Source organism: Lemur catta, chromosome 15 (assembly GCF_020740605.2).
Source record: "Lemur catta isolate mLemCat1 chromosome 15, mLemCat1.pri, whole genome shotgun sequence".
In the NCBI taxonomy this organism is placed as follows: domain Eukaryota; kingdom Metazoa; phylum Chordata; class Mammalia; order Primates; family Lemuridae; genus Lemur; species Lemur catta.
The window spans coordinates 18,568,910-18,582,479 of NC_059142.1; the positions used below are offsets into that span (position 1 = coordinate 18,568,910).

A 13,570-nucleotide genomic window follows, 5' to 3' on the forward strand; every position below is an offset into this window, starting at 1 on the left:
GGATGGATCAGAACCAACGAGCGTCCTGGTGGGAGTTCCTCTGTGGCAGAAGCACAAGCTCAACTCCAGACTCTACTAAAATAATTTAATTAGAAATACAGGGAGTTTTGGCAAGGGAGGCAGAACAGCCTTTTCTCCCCTTGGCCACCCACTAGCTAGTGAAGGAGAAAAGGGAGCCTCGCGACGCTCAGGCAGGAGGCGCTGTCTGCCGCCAGGGGGCGCCCCGGCGCGCGGTCCACGTGGCAGAGGTCACCGCCTGGCAGCCGGAGGAGGCGCCCGGCCGCCGTGGCGGGGCTGGGCAGGTCACTCGGAGCTATCCCCGTCCGGGCCGCTGTCTGGCGTGGGTGGGAGAAGGGGTCTCCGGCGGGAGCGCTTGACCCGACGCGCGGGCGTCGGCAGCCTCCGCTTCAGCACAGCTGTGGGCAGGGTGGAAGCAGTCAAAAGCAGGCAGGGAGGGCAGGGGAGGGGAGGGGGCTGGAACTTACCAGCCACTGTGTCCTGGCTGTCCCCTGTGGGCCCCCAGTAGATACTCTCCCCTCGTCGGAAGTTCCGGTGCAGCCGTGTGCAGAGCGTGGCCAGGGTGAGCAGCACCAACAGGAAGGTCAGGGCCATGGCAGCCCACGCGGCCTCCTCCGTGCGTGGGGTGGGGCCTCGGGCTGGCCGTGGAGGCGCTGCTGCGCGAGGGGCCGGGGAGGCCTGATTCGGACAGGCACAGCCCCCTGGGCTGCCTTGCGCGTTGGGCACCTGAGCCTCTGTCTTGGAGCTAGCATTGCCTTCACGGCCCCCAGGCAGCAGGGGCACAGTGGGCACGGATGGGGCATCACCCGCCTCACCCGGGATTCCCAACATGGGCTGCTTGGCCTTCAAGCTCCAGGGGGAAGCAGAGGGGACCCCAGGGGCTAGGTAAGTGGGCTGGAGACCAAGGGCAGCCCGCAGGCCCCGCCTCTTGGCACCACTGGGAGAGAGCTGCCTGAGCCCTCTAGATGTCACCTCTGTGCCAGGTGGTCGCCAGCTCCGCAGAGCAAAGGCCAAAGCCAGGGCCTAAAAGGAGAAGAGATGGTGGTCACCCTGTTGCCCTGCTCAGACGACCCAATGACCCTTCCACCAACCAAGCCTGAGCCCAGCACCCCTCACCTGCACACACCCTTTCCGGCACAGCGGCCCTCTGCTCCGGTTTGGCACCAAGGGAGAGGCCCCCAAAAGGCTGTCACAGTGGAACCATGCTTTCTTCCTCTGCTTCCGCCGCTGCCTCCTCTTGAGCCAGCGGGCAGCCCAGGCTGGCTCTACCCATGCCATCTCCAGTGCCACTCCCCATGCTGTCAGCACCAGAGGCTATGAAAGGAGGTAACTGTTAGAGCTAAGATGACAGTGGGGAACAAGCAAGAGGAAGCCCCTGAACTCTCCCTGCACACGGGGCTGCAGCCTCTGCCAGTGCCAGGCAAACCGCCTTTCGTCAACTACTTACCCGATCCTGAGTGAGCTTGGGGTCAGGGGTGAGCGAGGGCTTGGCCACACAAACGTGAGCCAGGAGGGCAAGCTGGAGCTTCAGCCAGGGGTGGGCACAGGGGTGGTAGAGGAAGGTGACATCCTCAGCCTAGAAGAAAGACACAGAGACATCAAGCCAGGCCCAGGTCCCTCCCAGAGAATCTCAAGTTCTCTCATCCTGGGGCCAGTTTTTTTTTTTTTGGTCAGGGAACACACATCAGGCAAGAATTGGGCCAGTTTAAAGGGACTCTCTGAATGGCCAGATGGCCCTTCCACCCTCAAGGCCTGGGATACTGGCCCTAGGTTGTGCCATGCACTCTTGCTTCTGAGTGTCCCTTGTACTCCTCCTTTTCATCAAGTGCCACGCCTCAAAGCTTACAACTTCTAAGACAGCATGCTTGGGTACCCGTCAGACTCAGACCACATTCTTTAGCCACACTTCTCTGCACCTGCAACGATGGCTCTACAGATCCCGCATCTAGACTGTAAGCATCCCGCAAACGAAGACCAGGTCTTCTGTTTATCAATCTGATCTATACAATCAGTCTCCCAAGAGGCTCCAAATACAGGGCACGCAGGCAGCAGGTGCATGATCTTAGGAGGGAAACACTTCATCAATTACTATTCTTTGATTGAATTGACCTGGTGCTCAGTGATGTGCTAGATGCTGTAGGAGATGCCAAAAGAGAACTTCTAGACTAAACTTGTAGGGGATGTATAAGACACTCAGGGAAACAACTAATGCAAACAAAATAGCAAATTAATAAAACTCAGTGATTAGCTGTTAAACTGTAAGACATAGATTCAGAGGAGGAGGGGATGAATAAGGCTGACAAGATCAGGCCAGGTCTTAAAAGGGGGCTGACTCCTGCATGGGGGATGGCGGGGGAAGGATGGCAGGAGGGGAGGGAACTGCACACTCCAGGTCCGGATGGGCCCCGTGTGGAGGAGAATAAACAGGTGAAGGCACTGCAGCAGGGATGAGGCTGGCACGCCCGTATGTGGTGAGCAGATCAACCTGACTGGAGAGGAATCAAAGCTTTGGAGAGGTCAGGTGCAGGTTATTTAATTAGGCCTGAAAAGACATGCAGGAGAGTACGGGCATGCAGGAGAGTACGGGCATGGTAAGGTGAGAAATAAGGAGCCATTGATGGTTTCTGAATAGTGGAATGACTTAATGAAAGGGCTGTTTGAGGAAAGGAATCTGGTAGGTGGCATGAGGCAACATCTCTTCACCTGGAGCTATTACAGAGGATTAAAACAAGGTTAGATATTTCAAAGGAAAAACCAAAGGGACATGATAGCAGTGAAGACGGAAGGGCAGCCATGGAAGCAGAACCCCCAGTTTGGAGCCTAGTAACCAGGGGCACACGACACAGCTTTGTGCTGTCCACACCATTCATTCCCTCCTCACAGGAAGGGACGAATCAATATCCTCCCTTACAGAAAACTGGGCCCAGAAAGTCAGGGCACTTCCCACAGTCCCACAGGAGAGTGAGGGCCTGGGCTGTGTTTTCCTGCTACCCTCAGAGTTCCACTTACCCACACAGCCAGCTACTCAACAGCATTTCAGAGGCAGGAGGACAGAGGCCCACAGCTCACTGTCCTTGGGCCCCCTGTCCTGGGGTGGGAAGTGGGGAGGAGATCTAGAAACCTTGTCTCTTCCTGAGGGAAGTGGTAAGGACTGGAGCTGATCAGCAGAAAAGGCAGAGGAGGCCTGCAAAGAGCTCACCATTCCCAGCTGTAGGCGCCAAGGAGGGATCCCGGCCTGTACTTACCTGTCCTGGGCTCACCTGTGTGTACGTCACTCTTGGTGACACCTATACATGGGGAAAGAAGAGAGCTTAGAGCAGTTGGGGTACTCTGTGTGTTGGGTGATGAGGGGACAGCTGGATCCAAGCGCCAGGCCGGGATGGAGAAGGTGGCAAATGAAGGCAGGAGGAACCTGCAGAGATCCCCAGAGCGTCAGTGTGGAGGGTGCAGCGAGGCCAGAGCGGGACTGAGCTACTCCTTCACACCCCTCTTTCCCTTGGCCCTCCAGGGCTCCTACCTGTGGGGGCAGAGGCCACAAGCCCTCCGGACAGCGAGCTCCCCGCTCCTCTGCCAGCCCAGCCACCACCTGTGGGTCGAAGGCGCAGGCAGAGCTGGAGCGCCGGACGCGGTCAGGGCCCTGCTCTCTCCCTCTCTAGGCCCAGCCCGCCAGCGGGGGAACTCCCTAGTCCCCTCTCGGCGCGCCATTCCTTCCAGGACGAACTTTCCGTAAAGCGCTTTGAGATCCCGGGCAAAGCCTTTCCAAGAGCCGGTCGCCTTACCTCACTGGGATCCAGGAGCCTTGCAAGGGCTGCCACTAGAAGCAGCTGGGGCGATGGCGGAGGAGGCGCCATCCCAGCCCGGCCAGCCGCCCCGCCAGTGAGGAAGCGCGCGCCACCCAGCCCGGCCCCACCGCCCCGGAGTCGCCAGCTCGCCCGCGTACACCCCGGGCTCGCGCGCGCCGTCCCGTCCCCGACCCTTGCCCAGACCGCGCGCCCGGACGCCACAGGCTCGCGCGCCCCCGCCGCGCCCGTGCACTCCCGCCGCGCCCCGCCCCCGTGCCCGCCCCCAGCCGCCGAGCGTGTGCGCACGCGTCCTAAACCCGAAGCCGGGAAAGAAAATTTTGAGTGCGAGCCCGGTCCGCGCACCGAGCTGCAGGGCACAGGCGGGGACCACCTCCCTAGCCCGGGTATTCGTCCAGGCGCGTCTCTACGGCCTGCAGAGCACAGCTCCCGCGCCTGGGTGGGATCTAGGAGCGGGGTGTAGGGCGGGAAAGGGGATCCCTGTGGATTGGGTGGCCCAAGCGGGGGAGACGGGTACGTTTCGCTGGCAAACCTGCTTCAGATTCGTCAGTGTGATCTGCGACTACAAGAGGGGCAAAGTCATGAAGTCCGAGTCGCCGAAGGGAGAGGGTGCCAGCTCTAGAGCTTCACCTACAGCCCATCCCACTCCCGCCCTAGCAAATAGGGCTCGAACCCGGAGGAGCCTCGGAGGGTTTCAGGACCCCATCCTCTCCAGACCCGGAAGCCCTGGGAGGCCGGAGCTGCCCCGGGGGCTGCCTCGTTCCCCACCGCCACCCGCGCCCTTGTCGTTCGTCCAGCGGTGGCCCGCGTGCATCCAGAAAGACACTGGCCGCCCTGAGGTGGAGAAGCCACAGGCCTCCTCTCCCCCAGCGAGGAGCGCCAGCCGAACCTTCCCTGCAGCGGGGCGCCGCCTCCGGTACCCGCTCCAGGATTTGGAGGAAAGACGTGGGTAGAGGGCGAGGGTTGAGATGCACAGCCCAAAACTTCGAAATAGAGCAAGAACGTGTTGTTTCAGTTGTCTCCCACGTACCCCAACTTACAAGGGGTTCCTTGCCCTCCCCTTCCCCCAGTAATTTGCCAGTTGCTGAGCTGATGAAGGAACTCCAGTCTACCCCTGCCATGGCACCCCCTCCACAGGGCACCTGAGTGTGTCCTTTCCCCCAACTTATTCTCGGAGACTTGGGGCTGTTTCTTCTGGGGAGTCCTGGGGAGCGGCGCTGAGGATTCCCTTTATGTGGAGCCAGGCTCGCGGGACGGGGGCAGTCGGCGGGACAGCGGGACTGACTAGCGGCCTCCCGCCGCAGCCCGCTGTTGGGGTCCGCGCCCGCGCTCGCCCTCGCAGGCCCAGTGCGGGACCCCCGGCCAGGCGCGATATTGCGCAGTTGCGGGTGCCCGGGGTCGGGTGGGGAGGCGAACACCGACGTCAGAGAGCGCGGCTGGGAGCCCAGAAGCCAGAGCCAGGAGCTACGATTTATTCACTTCTCCCTTTTGCTATTTCTCAACATTGGCCTCTAAGGGTGCATCGACCCAGGGTCTCCCCCGCCAGCGGCAGACCAAGCGGGGCGGAGGGGCAGGGGACTCCCATGCTCTCCCGGGCCCCCGAGACCCAGTCTCCCAGCCTCCCCACTTCTCTGCTGCCAACACCGCTCTCCCTCGTGCCCTCCCCACTCCCTTCCGGCTCGCTGGAGCGTCCTCACTCCTCCTCTGTGGCCCCAGCTCCTCTCACCCTCTGCTCCTGCTTGTCGCAATCGCTGTACAAAGGGCCGGGGGCGGGAGGCGGGGGCGGGCGAGGGGAGCCGGGCGCGAACTGGCTGCCTCTGCGGGGCCGCGGCCAATCCGGAGCGCGCCCGCCCGCCCGCCCGCGCGGGAGGGCCCTGGGCAGCTGGCGGCGGCCGGGCAGAGCTGCGGGCAGAGCGGGGCGCTCAACTAGGGGACGGCCTCGCCGCCCGCCGCCCACCGCCGGCCGGGGCTCTCCTGAAGCGCCATGCCGCCGTGGGACGCCGCCCTCGCGCTGCTCCTGGCGGTGCTCGCCCTGCTCAGACTGCTTGGCCAGCGGCTCTGGCGCCCCTGGAAGGGCGTTGTCGGAGCGAGGACCCTCGCGGGGGGCCCCGACCAGCACGACGAGGGGGAGGTGGATGGCGGAGGCCCCGCGGACCGGTTTAGCGACGGGCATGAGCCACTGCCCGGCGGGTGCAGCCTCATCTGCAAGCCGTCGGCGCTGGCCCAGTGCCTGCTGCGCGCCCTGCGACGCTCGGTGGCGCTGGAGCCGGGCCCGCGCTCCTGGCTCTCGGGGCCCCACCTGCAGACCCTCTGCCACTTTGTCCTGCCCGTGGGGCCCGGGCCTGAGCTGGCCCGGGAGTACCTGCAGTTGGCGGACGATGGGCTGGTGGCCCTGGACTGGGTCGTGGGACCTTGTGGCCGGGCCCGCCGGGTCACCAACGCCGGGGGCCTTCCAGCGGTGCTGCTGGTGATCCCCAATGCGTGGGGGCGCCTCACCCGCAACGTGCTCGGCCTCTGCTTGCTCGCCCTGGAGCGCGGCTACTACCCGGTCATCTTCCACCGCCGCGGCCACCACGGCTGCCCGCTGGTCAGCCCCCGGCTGCAGCCTTTTGGGGACCCGTCCGACCTCAAGGAGGCAGTCACTTACATTCGCTTCCGACACCCGGCGGCCCGGCTGTTCGCGGTGAGCGAGGGCTCCGGCTCGGCGCTGCTGCTGTCTTACCTGGGCGAGTGCGGCTCCTCCAGCTACGTGACAGGGGCAGCCTGCATCTCGCCGGTTCTACGCTGCCGCGAGTGGTTCGAGGCCGGCCTGCCCTGGCCTTACGAGCGAGGCTTTCTGCTCCACCAGAAGATCGCCCTTAGCAGGTGGGTGACGGAGGCCGCATCCCCGCACGGAGGGCCTGAGCTGGCCTAGAAACAGCTCTGCGTGGTATTGAATAGGTGTGGGCCAATTTGGGCACATTTTCCAAAATCCGTCCCAACCCCATAGTCCAGACAGAACCAGGGAAGCAGATTTAAAGGCCATAGACGGACTCAGCCCGCATGATTGTACTAGAGCAGGGACTCCCGCCCAGGCCCCCTTGCCTCATCTCGCCCGGTGTCCTAGCAACCTGAGCACTTGGCCCCCTGGCAACAGAGGCGGCACCTGACATTGACCACTTAGTCCGTAGCTTGACAAATCAGCAAAGAGGGCTCTGGAAGCTGTTGCAACCGATGATCTGTCTAGAATGTTTACTTACAGTCTCTGAGCCTGGAGATGACAGGAGTCAGAAAACAGTGACATTTGATGTATTAGAGTTCTTTAGGCCAAGCGAAGTGGCTCATGCCTGTAATCCTAGCATTCTGGGAGGCAGAGGCGGGAGGATCGCTTGAGCTCAGGAGTTCTAGACCAGCCTGAGCAAGAGCAAGACCCCGTCTCTACTAAAAATAGAAAGAAATTAGCTGGACAACTAAAAATATATGGAAAATATTAGCCAGGCATGGTGGCACATGCCTGTAGTCCCAGCTACTCGGGAGGCTGAGGCAGGAGGATTGCTTGAGTCCAGGAGTTTGAGGTTGCTGTGAGCTAGGCTGACGCCATGGCACTCACTCTAGCCTGGGCAACAAAGCAAGACTCTGTCTCAAAAAAAAATAAAAATAAAAATAAAGAATTCTTTAGACCTCACCAATGTTTTACATATTCCTAGGTATGTACTCAACATTTTATACAAAAATTTTTAAAATATTTAAACATTTTTTTTTAAATCTCCAAAAGAAGAACACTTTCCTACCAGAGCAACAGAAGAGACTTTTCCACGAGAAGGCCCGAGTGACATTCCCAGCCTGCATTCTTGCTTCCCTAGAAGAGGCAGAATGAGGTCGAAGACATCACGGCAACACTGTGGTGTAGCAGAAAGGCGTGGGGTATGGGATCAGACCCACTCAGATTGAAATCCTGAATTTCCAGCAAGTGAGCTCGGAGCCTTACTTCCCTCTTCCATTAAATGGGGTTAATAATAACCAACTCCGAAGGTGGTTGGGATCATTAAAAAAGAAAACGAAAGTAAGGACCTGACACTGGGTGGGTGCTCAATAAATGGTGGCAATTGTGACTTCTATTTCTTCCCTTGCCCCGTTTTGCCTCCTATCCTGAGAAGGTCAAGCCCTGAGCTCCACAACAGCCCAAAGCATTGCCATGGCAAGGCAGAGGCACTGGCACAGTTCAGGGCCAAGTTGCTTCATCTGGCTTAATTGCCGTATTTCCATCTCAGAATGACCACCACCAGCACTGACCAGGGCACTAGCTGGAGGGTAGGGGAGGGAGGCGAAGAGAAACTCTGCATGTTTAGGAACTGCCCTTCCCATGAAAGTTTGGGATTGAAAATGTGGGGCAAGCGTCTTTGAATGTTTGCAGAGGCACACATCTAACTGCAACTGCCTGAGGCTGGATTGATCTACTCAAAGGACTGAGCTGCTCATCCTGGCCTCCTTGTCAGGATGCCAGGTCCTTTCCAGGAAGCTGGAAATAGCAGAGATGTCCCTCTGCCCCAAAGCTCTCAGGCCCCCATTGGGAACCCACCCAGTAAATTAATTACACTCCCTGTTGCTTCCTCTGCCACCCAGCACTCTCTAGGAATACCTGCCCCAGGTACACCTGATTAAGGTCACATTTGTTTGTCATTATCAGGACAGCACATTAGCTTAAAAAAATAGAAACAATAAATGCAACCTACAGTAAAATATGAATGACTGGGGGGAGGCTGTCACCTGCTGGTTTGGATAGTCTGAGCCAGTGAGTTCTTCTAGGAGGGGTTCAGAAAGTGACAGTTCATAGCAAGTTCCCCACAGAAAGCCAGAAATTGAGGTTAGGAGAAGAGCTGTCCCTGTAGATCAGCAGCTGTGAAGTCAGATGCTGCCCCTCGGGCTGGGCAGGTACAGTTAATGCCACGAACAGGCCTGCTGGGCTTGGTGACACAGGAGAGAGGGAACTGATTGTTGCCCTGACGAATGCCAGCCCATGTGGCCAGATCTTCCCATGTCCCTAGAGAAGCCAGACATCTGTATTGTATGTGAAATCTCCTGATTTTAAATGGAGGCCATGAAGTGGAAGTTTTTTGGGGGGTTTGGTGTTTTGTTTTGTTTTTTGAGACAGAGTCTCGCTCTGTTGCCCAGGCTGGAGTGCAGTGGCGTCATCACAGCTCACTGCAACCTCAAACTTCTCCTGCCTCAGCCTCCCAAGTAGCTGGGACTATAGTACAGGCACATGCCACCACGCCCACTGGCTAATTTTTCTACTTTTTGTAGAGACGGAGTCTCACTCTTGCTCAGGCTGGGCTAAAACTCCTCACCTCAAGCGATCCTCCTGCCTCGGCCTCCCAAAGTGCTAGGATGACAGGTGTGAGCCACCGCACCCGGCCAAAATGGAAGTTCTTAAAAGCCCTATACAACCAAAAAAGCCTCTGTGGCCAGAATCTGGCCTGTAGGCTGCCACTCTGCCACTTCTGTCAGCTGGTGTTCTGATTCTTCCCTCTTCAACTTCTGGTGCCAGGTATGCCACGGCCCTGGAGGACACAGTGGACACCAGCAAACTGTTCGGGAGCCGCTCCCTTCGAGAGTTTGAGGAGACCCTCTTCTGCCATACCAAAAGCTTCCCCATCAGCTGGGATACCTACTGGGACCGCAACGACCCTCTCCGGGATGTGGACGAGGCAGCCGTGCCCGTGCTGTGTATCTGCAGTGCTGACGACCCCGTGTGCGGGCGCCCCGACCACGCTCTGCCCACTGAACTCTTTCACAGCAACCCCTACTTCTTCCTCCTGCTCAGTCGCCACGGGGGCCACTGTGGCTTCCTGCGCCGGGAGCCCTTGCCGGCCTGGAGCCACGAGGTCGTCTTGGAGTCCTTCCGGGCCTTGACTGAGTTCTTCCGCATGGAAGAGAGGATGAAAGGGCTGAGCAGGCGCAGAGCTTCATTCCTGGGGGGCCGGCGTCGCTGGGGGAGCCTGCAGAAGCGGGAGGTCTCTCCCTCTTCCCATCTGGAGGAGAGCTTTAGCTGGAAGCGATCATACACGAGGTGAGACCTGGCCTGAGAACCCCCCACTGCTGCAAGAGAACACGTGGGAGTCCCAAAAAGATGGTGAGGACTGAAGGGGCGGCTCCAGCTCTATGCTCCTGATTCAGCCTCTTCTCTCTTAAACTGCTCGGTGCAGAGATGGCGCTTCCAGCAAGCCTGTGCTCACTTCACCCTGAGCAGAGCTCCCGCCCAGGCACCGCTCAACGCATTCCTACTCGTCCTGATCAGCAGCAGGGCATTCCTGGTCACTGTCTCCTGTCACCAATTTCATGGCCAAAGAATAGCACCTTTTAAGTCCATGGACTCAGGAGAAAATGCTCTCTTACTAGCAATGAACGCAGGGATGATTAATGTATGCTTGTCATGGGGCAGCTCTGTCCCACATAAATATTTTAATAATTGGCTCAGTGACCCTGATTCCCGAGCTGGAGCCACTTGATGTAGTAAGGACAGGATGTTTGTGTCTCGGTCCCACTTCCCTCATTTGCTTTGTGGTGTGGTGCTCTGCCCTGACTTACTGCGGGGCAGCTGTGGCAGCTCCCAGAGCTGCTCGGCTATTTCAGGCTCGTGTGAGTGAGAAGGGAAGCAGAGGCTGTGCTGGGACCGGCTTGGTGAAGGCTAAGGTAGAAAATGTCAATGCCTTTCTCTGGAACACCTTAGTCTACTCTCTCAGAGGAGCTCTGCAAGTCTCAGCCCGGAATGGGGCTGATCTAGGGTTAGAGCATGGGTTCAAGCTTCCCTGGAGAGATGCCAAGGGTATTTTGGGAATAGGAAGTGCTCTCACACAGGGTCTGAGTGTTCTGCTAGACCATGGCTCAGGGACCCCAGATGCTCTCTCTAGTACCGTTGCAGGGGATTATGGATTATCACAGACAGCTCCAGCCAGAGTAGTTTTTCTTCTGAGACGGGGGCTTTCTCTGCATCAGTGAAATGTACAAACCTCATCGAGTAGTGTTTTCTGGTTAGTTGCTCCCTTTTCTGACACTACTACTGGCCTCTCCCTTTCCAGAGCCAGGAGAGACATCTGGGACCAGAGGACAAAAGCACCAAGAGGTTGACTAGAGCTGACTCCGTGATTTATGAATATTTCACATTGCCATGCTTTGTTCAGTTATTCTAAAGGCCATCCATGTAAAGGCAGATCTGGATCTGGCCACTCAGCAACTAAGTGGGTATTTGGTTTTATGAGGAATAATGCTGAAGTCCAGAGTAAAATAAGGTATAGTGTACAGATTGTTCTACATATCCTGGTTTGGATTAGGCCATTAAAATTGTCTTGACAATAGGACATCTGTTTCCATGTGTTGCTAAGATTCAAAAGCTTTGCCCTGGGCTGGGCATGGTGGCTCATGCCTATAATCCTAGCACTTTGGGAGGCCAAGGCAGGAGGATTGCTTGAGGTCAGGAGTTCGAGAGCAGCCTGAGCAAGAGCAAGACCTGTCCCTACAAAAAACAGAAAAAATTAGCTGGGCGTGGTGGCTCCTACCTGTAGTCCCAGCTACTCAGGAGGCTGAGGTAGGAGGATGGTTTGAGCCCAGGAGTTTGAGGCTGCAGTGAGCTATGATGATGCCACTGCACTCTACCCGGGGCAACAGAGCGAGACCCTGTCTCAGAAAAGAAAAGAAAAGAAAAGAAAAGAAATAAATAAAAGCTTTGCCTTCAAGTTTCATTTTAATTTGTCATTGAGAAAGAGGGCACCTGTGTTGACCTCACAAACAGCAAAGGAGTTGTAAAGAGGAGAAATATCCCAAAAACCACATCCCAAGGCTTGGTATGAGGTGTTCCTGGGACCATGACTTCAGGTTTGGATAATCTTGCCCCAGCCTTGTTCTAGATCAAATAAGAAGAAACTCTGAACTAACTCTAAGAATCTAAGCTGAAATATAGACAACTTTCGATTGTCTAAGGCACTTTATCCTGTTGTGAAAAAATTATCTCCCTCCTTCCCCACTCCTTATTCCTCCTCCTCCACATTTCTCTTCTAACATTCTTTCACAATTTCTAAGCAGGAGAAATAAAAAGGAACTGAAATCTAAAGAAACCATTCTACTGCTGGTGAACAGCAGCCTTGGTATAAGGCTGGGTGAGGGACAATTACTGACATCTGGCCTCTCCCCACCCCAGGCCGCCACATCTGGTACAGTGGGGATTTTAGTTAATTAGGGTCCTGCAGTCCCAACTGCCCTAGGATCATTCAGAACTGACTGCAAAATGGGAAGCAGCCCAGTGGTTTTTAAACCCTAAGTCCTACAGGGTCCCTAAGGGTGAAAATCTGGATAGTTTTGCTAGACCAGATACCACAGGACTCTGGTTCTTCAAGAGAATAGCTTTTGGAAAAACAAAAGCTTTCCATTTTTATAGGAAAGAAAGCTTTCCAGGGAGGGGAATATATATACTTTGCAGTTACAGTCTTAAAGCTCTCAGAATGGCAGAACAACCCCAATTCAGGTTCCACTGATTCCCTTGAACCCTGAGCTCCAATGACCTAAAGCCCCAATTATTTCTCCTCCAAGCCCCTCGTACCAGATGTGCTCATTGCATATCTCAGGAACCTACTTCTCTCTTATCTTCCCATCACTGAAGACTAGGGTTGAGAAGCACCCCCCCCCTTTTTTTTGGCCAAGAAAGTATAGTTCCTGTTCAAGCAGGAAAGGTTTGGGTGACCCTGTCCTTTAGCCTAACAGTTGAAAGAATCACCCAGCTTGGCTCTGTTTGGTAAACAGCTAATCATGTGAAACCAGCTGGAGGGGCCCCAGGCACACTCTTCGGAGAATGTGTGGCCCTTGAACAGAATGGCAAGTTAGGAGTTTCAGGAAGCAAGAAACAAACAACAAAGCAAACCAAACCTGCAAACACCTAAGAAGTACCACCGAGTTGGTTTCCGGGTGGGGGATCTTCAGCAATCCTCAAGCTTCATTCCTTGTTTGCCTCCCTTCTGGTGTCGTCATTATTTAGACACCTCTTCAAATGGTAAGGGAAAGAAAAAACAAAAAATAAGAAACCCAATGACTTAAAGGAGGCATTAACTCAGAAGTGGAGATTGAGTTCTCTGTCAGTATCAGAATGCAGTAAGCAGACAACTGTCTCCGAAGGTTTCTTTGAGTACTGATCTCTGATATCAAGACTGTGCTAAGCTATAACTTAATTCTCATAAAGATTTAGTATTTAATGTATTTATACATAGGTTTCTAGGGTGGCTTGGCTAGAGATGACAGTACGAAAAACAAAGCACTAAATTCTCTGAGAAGACATCATCTCTGTTTTGAGTGAATATGTTCTTTCTAAGACTTGAGTACTGTTAGAAAAGAGGTCTCCTCCACACAGGAAATGTCATCTTAGCTTTATATATAATCTCAAAACCACCCGAGTCAGAAACTCTGTACTCATCTTCCACCCAAACCACAAGATCTTTTGTTAGGCAGTTACCCTTAGTAATGCCAAGGCATCTTCCTTTAGAAATGAACTCCTCTCCCTGCTTAAACAAGCAGATATACTTGCCCACTTTGGTAGAACCTGATAACAATACCAATAAGGAATCAAGCCACAAAGGATGATGTCAAAAATTGTTTTCACTAGTTATTGCAATTTGCAGAGATAAGATTGCTTTAGGAAGACTTGAGAAGTTATACACAGGGATTGTCTGAGTACCTGAACGAATGCCTCAGAAAACACTAAGTCCCACGTCATCTGTGGGATATTCAAG

At 55.7% G+C, this 13,570-nt stretch overlaps 2 protein-coding genes across 5 annotated transcripts; one reads left to right on the forward strand and one right to left on the reverse strand.

The window, feature by feature from the left end:
• Positions 1-71: 71 nt before the first annotated feature.
• Positions 72-3,995, reverse strand: TP53I13 (tumor protein p53 inducible protein 13). 4 transcript variants are annotated; one of them, XM_045525304.1, is made up of 7 exons: positions 3,798-3,995; positions 3,536-3,604; positions 3,264-3,305; positions 1,466-1,594; positions 1,135-1,332; positions 486-1,041; positions 72-405 (listed from the first exon to the last, which is right to left on the reverse strand). In XM_045525304.1, exons 1-7 carry the CDS (start codon positions 3,867-3,869, stop codon positions 314-316), a joined length of 1,158 nt encoding a protein of 385 aa, XP_045381260.1. In that variant the 5' UTR covers positions 3,870-3,995; the 3' UTR covers positions 72-313. The 4 variants fall into 4 exon arrangements, with proteins under 4 accessions (XP_045381260.1, XP_045381259.1, XP_045381261.1 ...); XM_045525303.1 differs by having other exon boundaries at positions 72-416; positions 3,798-3,992; XM_045525305.1 differs by lacking the exon at positions 3,536-3,604 and having other exon boundaries at positions 72-416; positions 3,798-3,992.
• Positions 3,996-5,740: 1,745 nt separating this feature from the next.
• Positions 5,741-11,269, forward strand: ABHD15 (abhydrolase domain containing 15). Its single transcript, XM_045525307.1, has 2 exons — positions 5,741-6,683; positions 9,346-11,269. Exons 1-2 carry the CDS (start codon positions 5,803-5,805, stop codon positions 9,869-9,871), a joined length of 1,407 nt encoding a protein of 468 aa, XP_045381263.1. The 5' UTR covers positions 5,741-5,802; the 3' UTR covers positions 9,872-11,269.
• The last annotated feature ends 2,301 nt before the right edge of the window (positions 11,270-13,570 follow it).

Coding starts and splice junctions, on each gene's coding strand:
- TP53I13 (XM_045525303.1), bottom strand. CDS start 3,869: ATGGCGCCTCCTCCGCCATCGCCCCAGCTGCTTCTAGTGGCAGCCCTT. Junction 3,605..3,797: donor GGCTCCTGGATCCCAGTGAG/GTAAGGCGACCG, acceptor TTCGACCCACAG/GTGGTGGCTGGGCTGGCAGA. Junction 1,042..1,134: donor GCCGGAAAGGGTGTGTGCAG/GTGAGGGGTGCT, acceptor TTCTCCTTTTAG/GCCCTGGCTTTGGCCTTTGC.
- ABHD15 (XM_045525307.1), top strand. CDS start 5,803: ATGCCGCCGTGGGACGCCGCCCTCGCGCTGCTCCTGGCGGTGCTCGCC. Junction 6,684..9,345: donor CAGAAGATCGCCCTTAGCAG/GTGGGTGACGGA, acceptor TTCTGGTGCCAG/GTATGCCACGGCCCTGGAGG.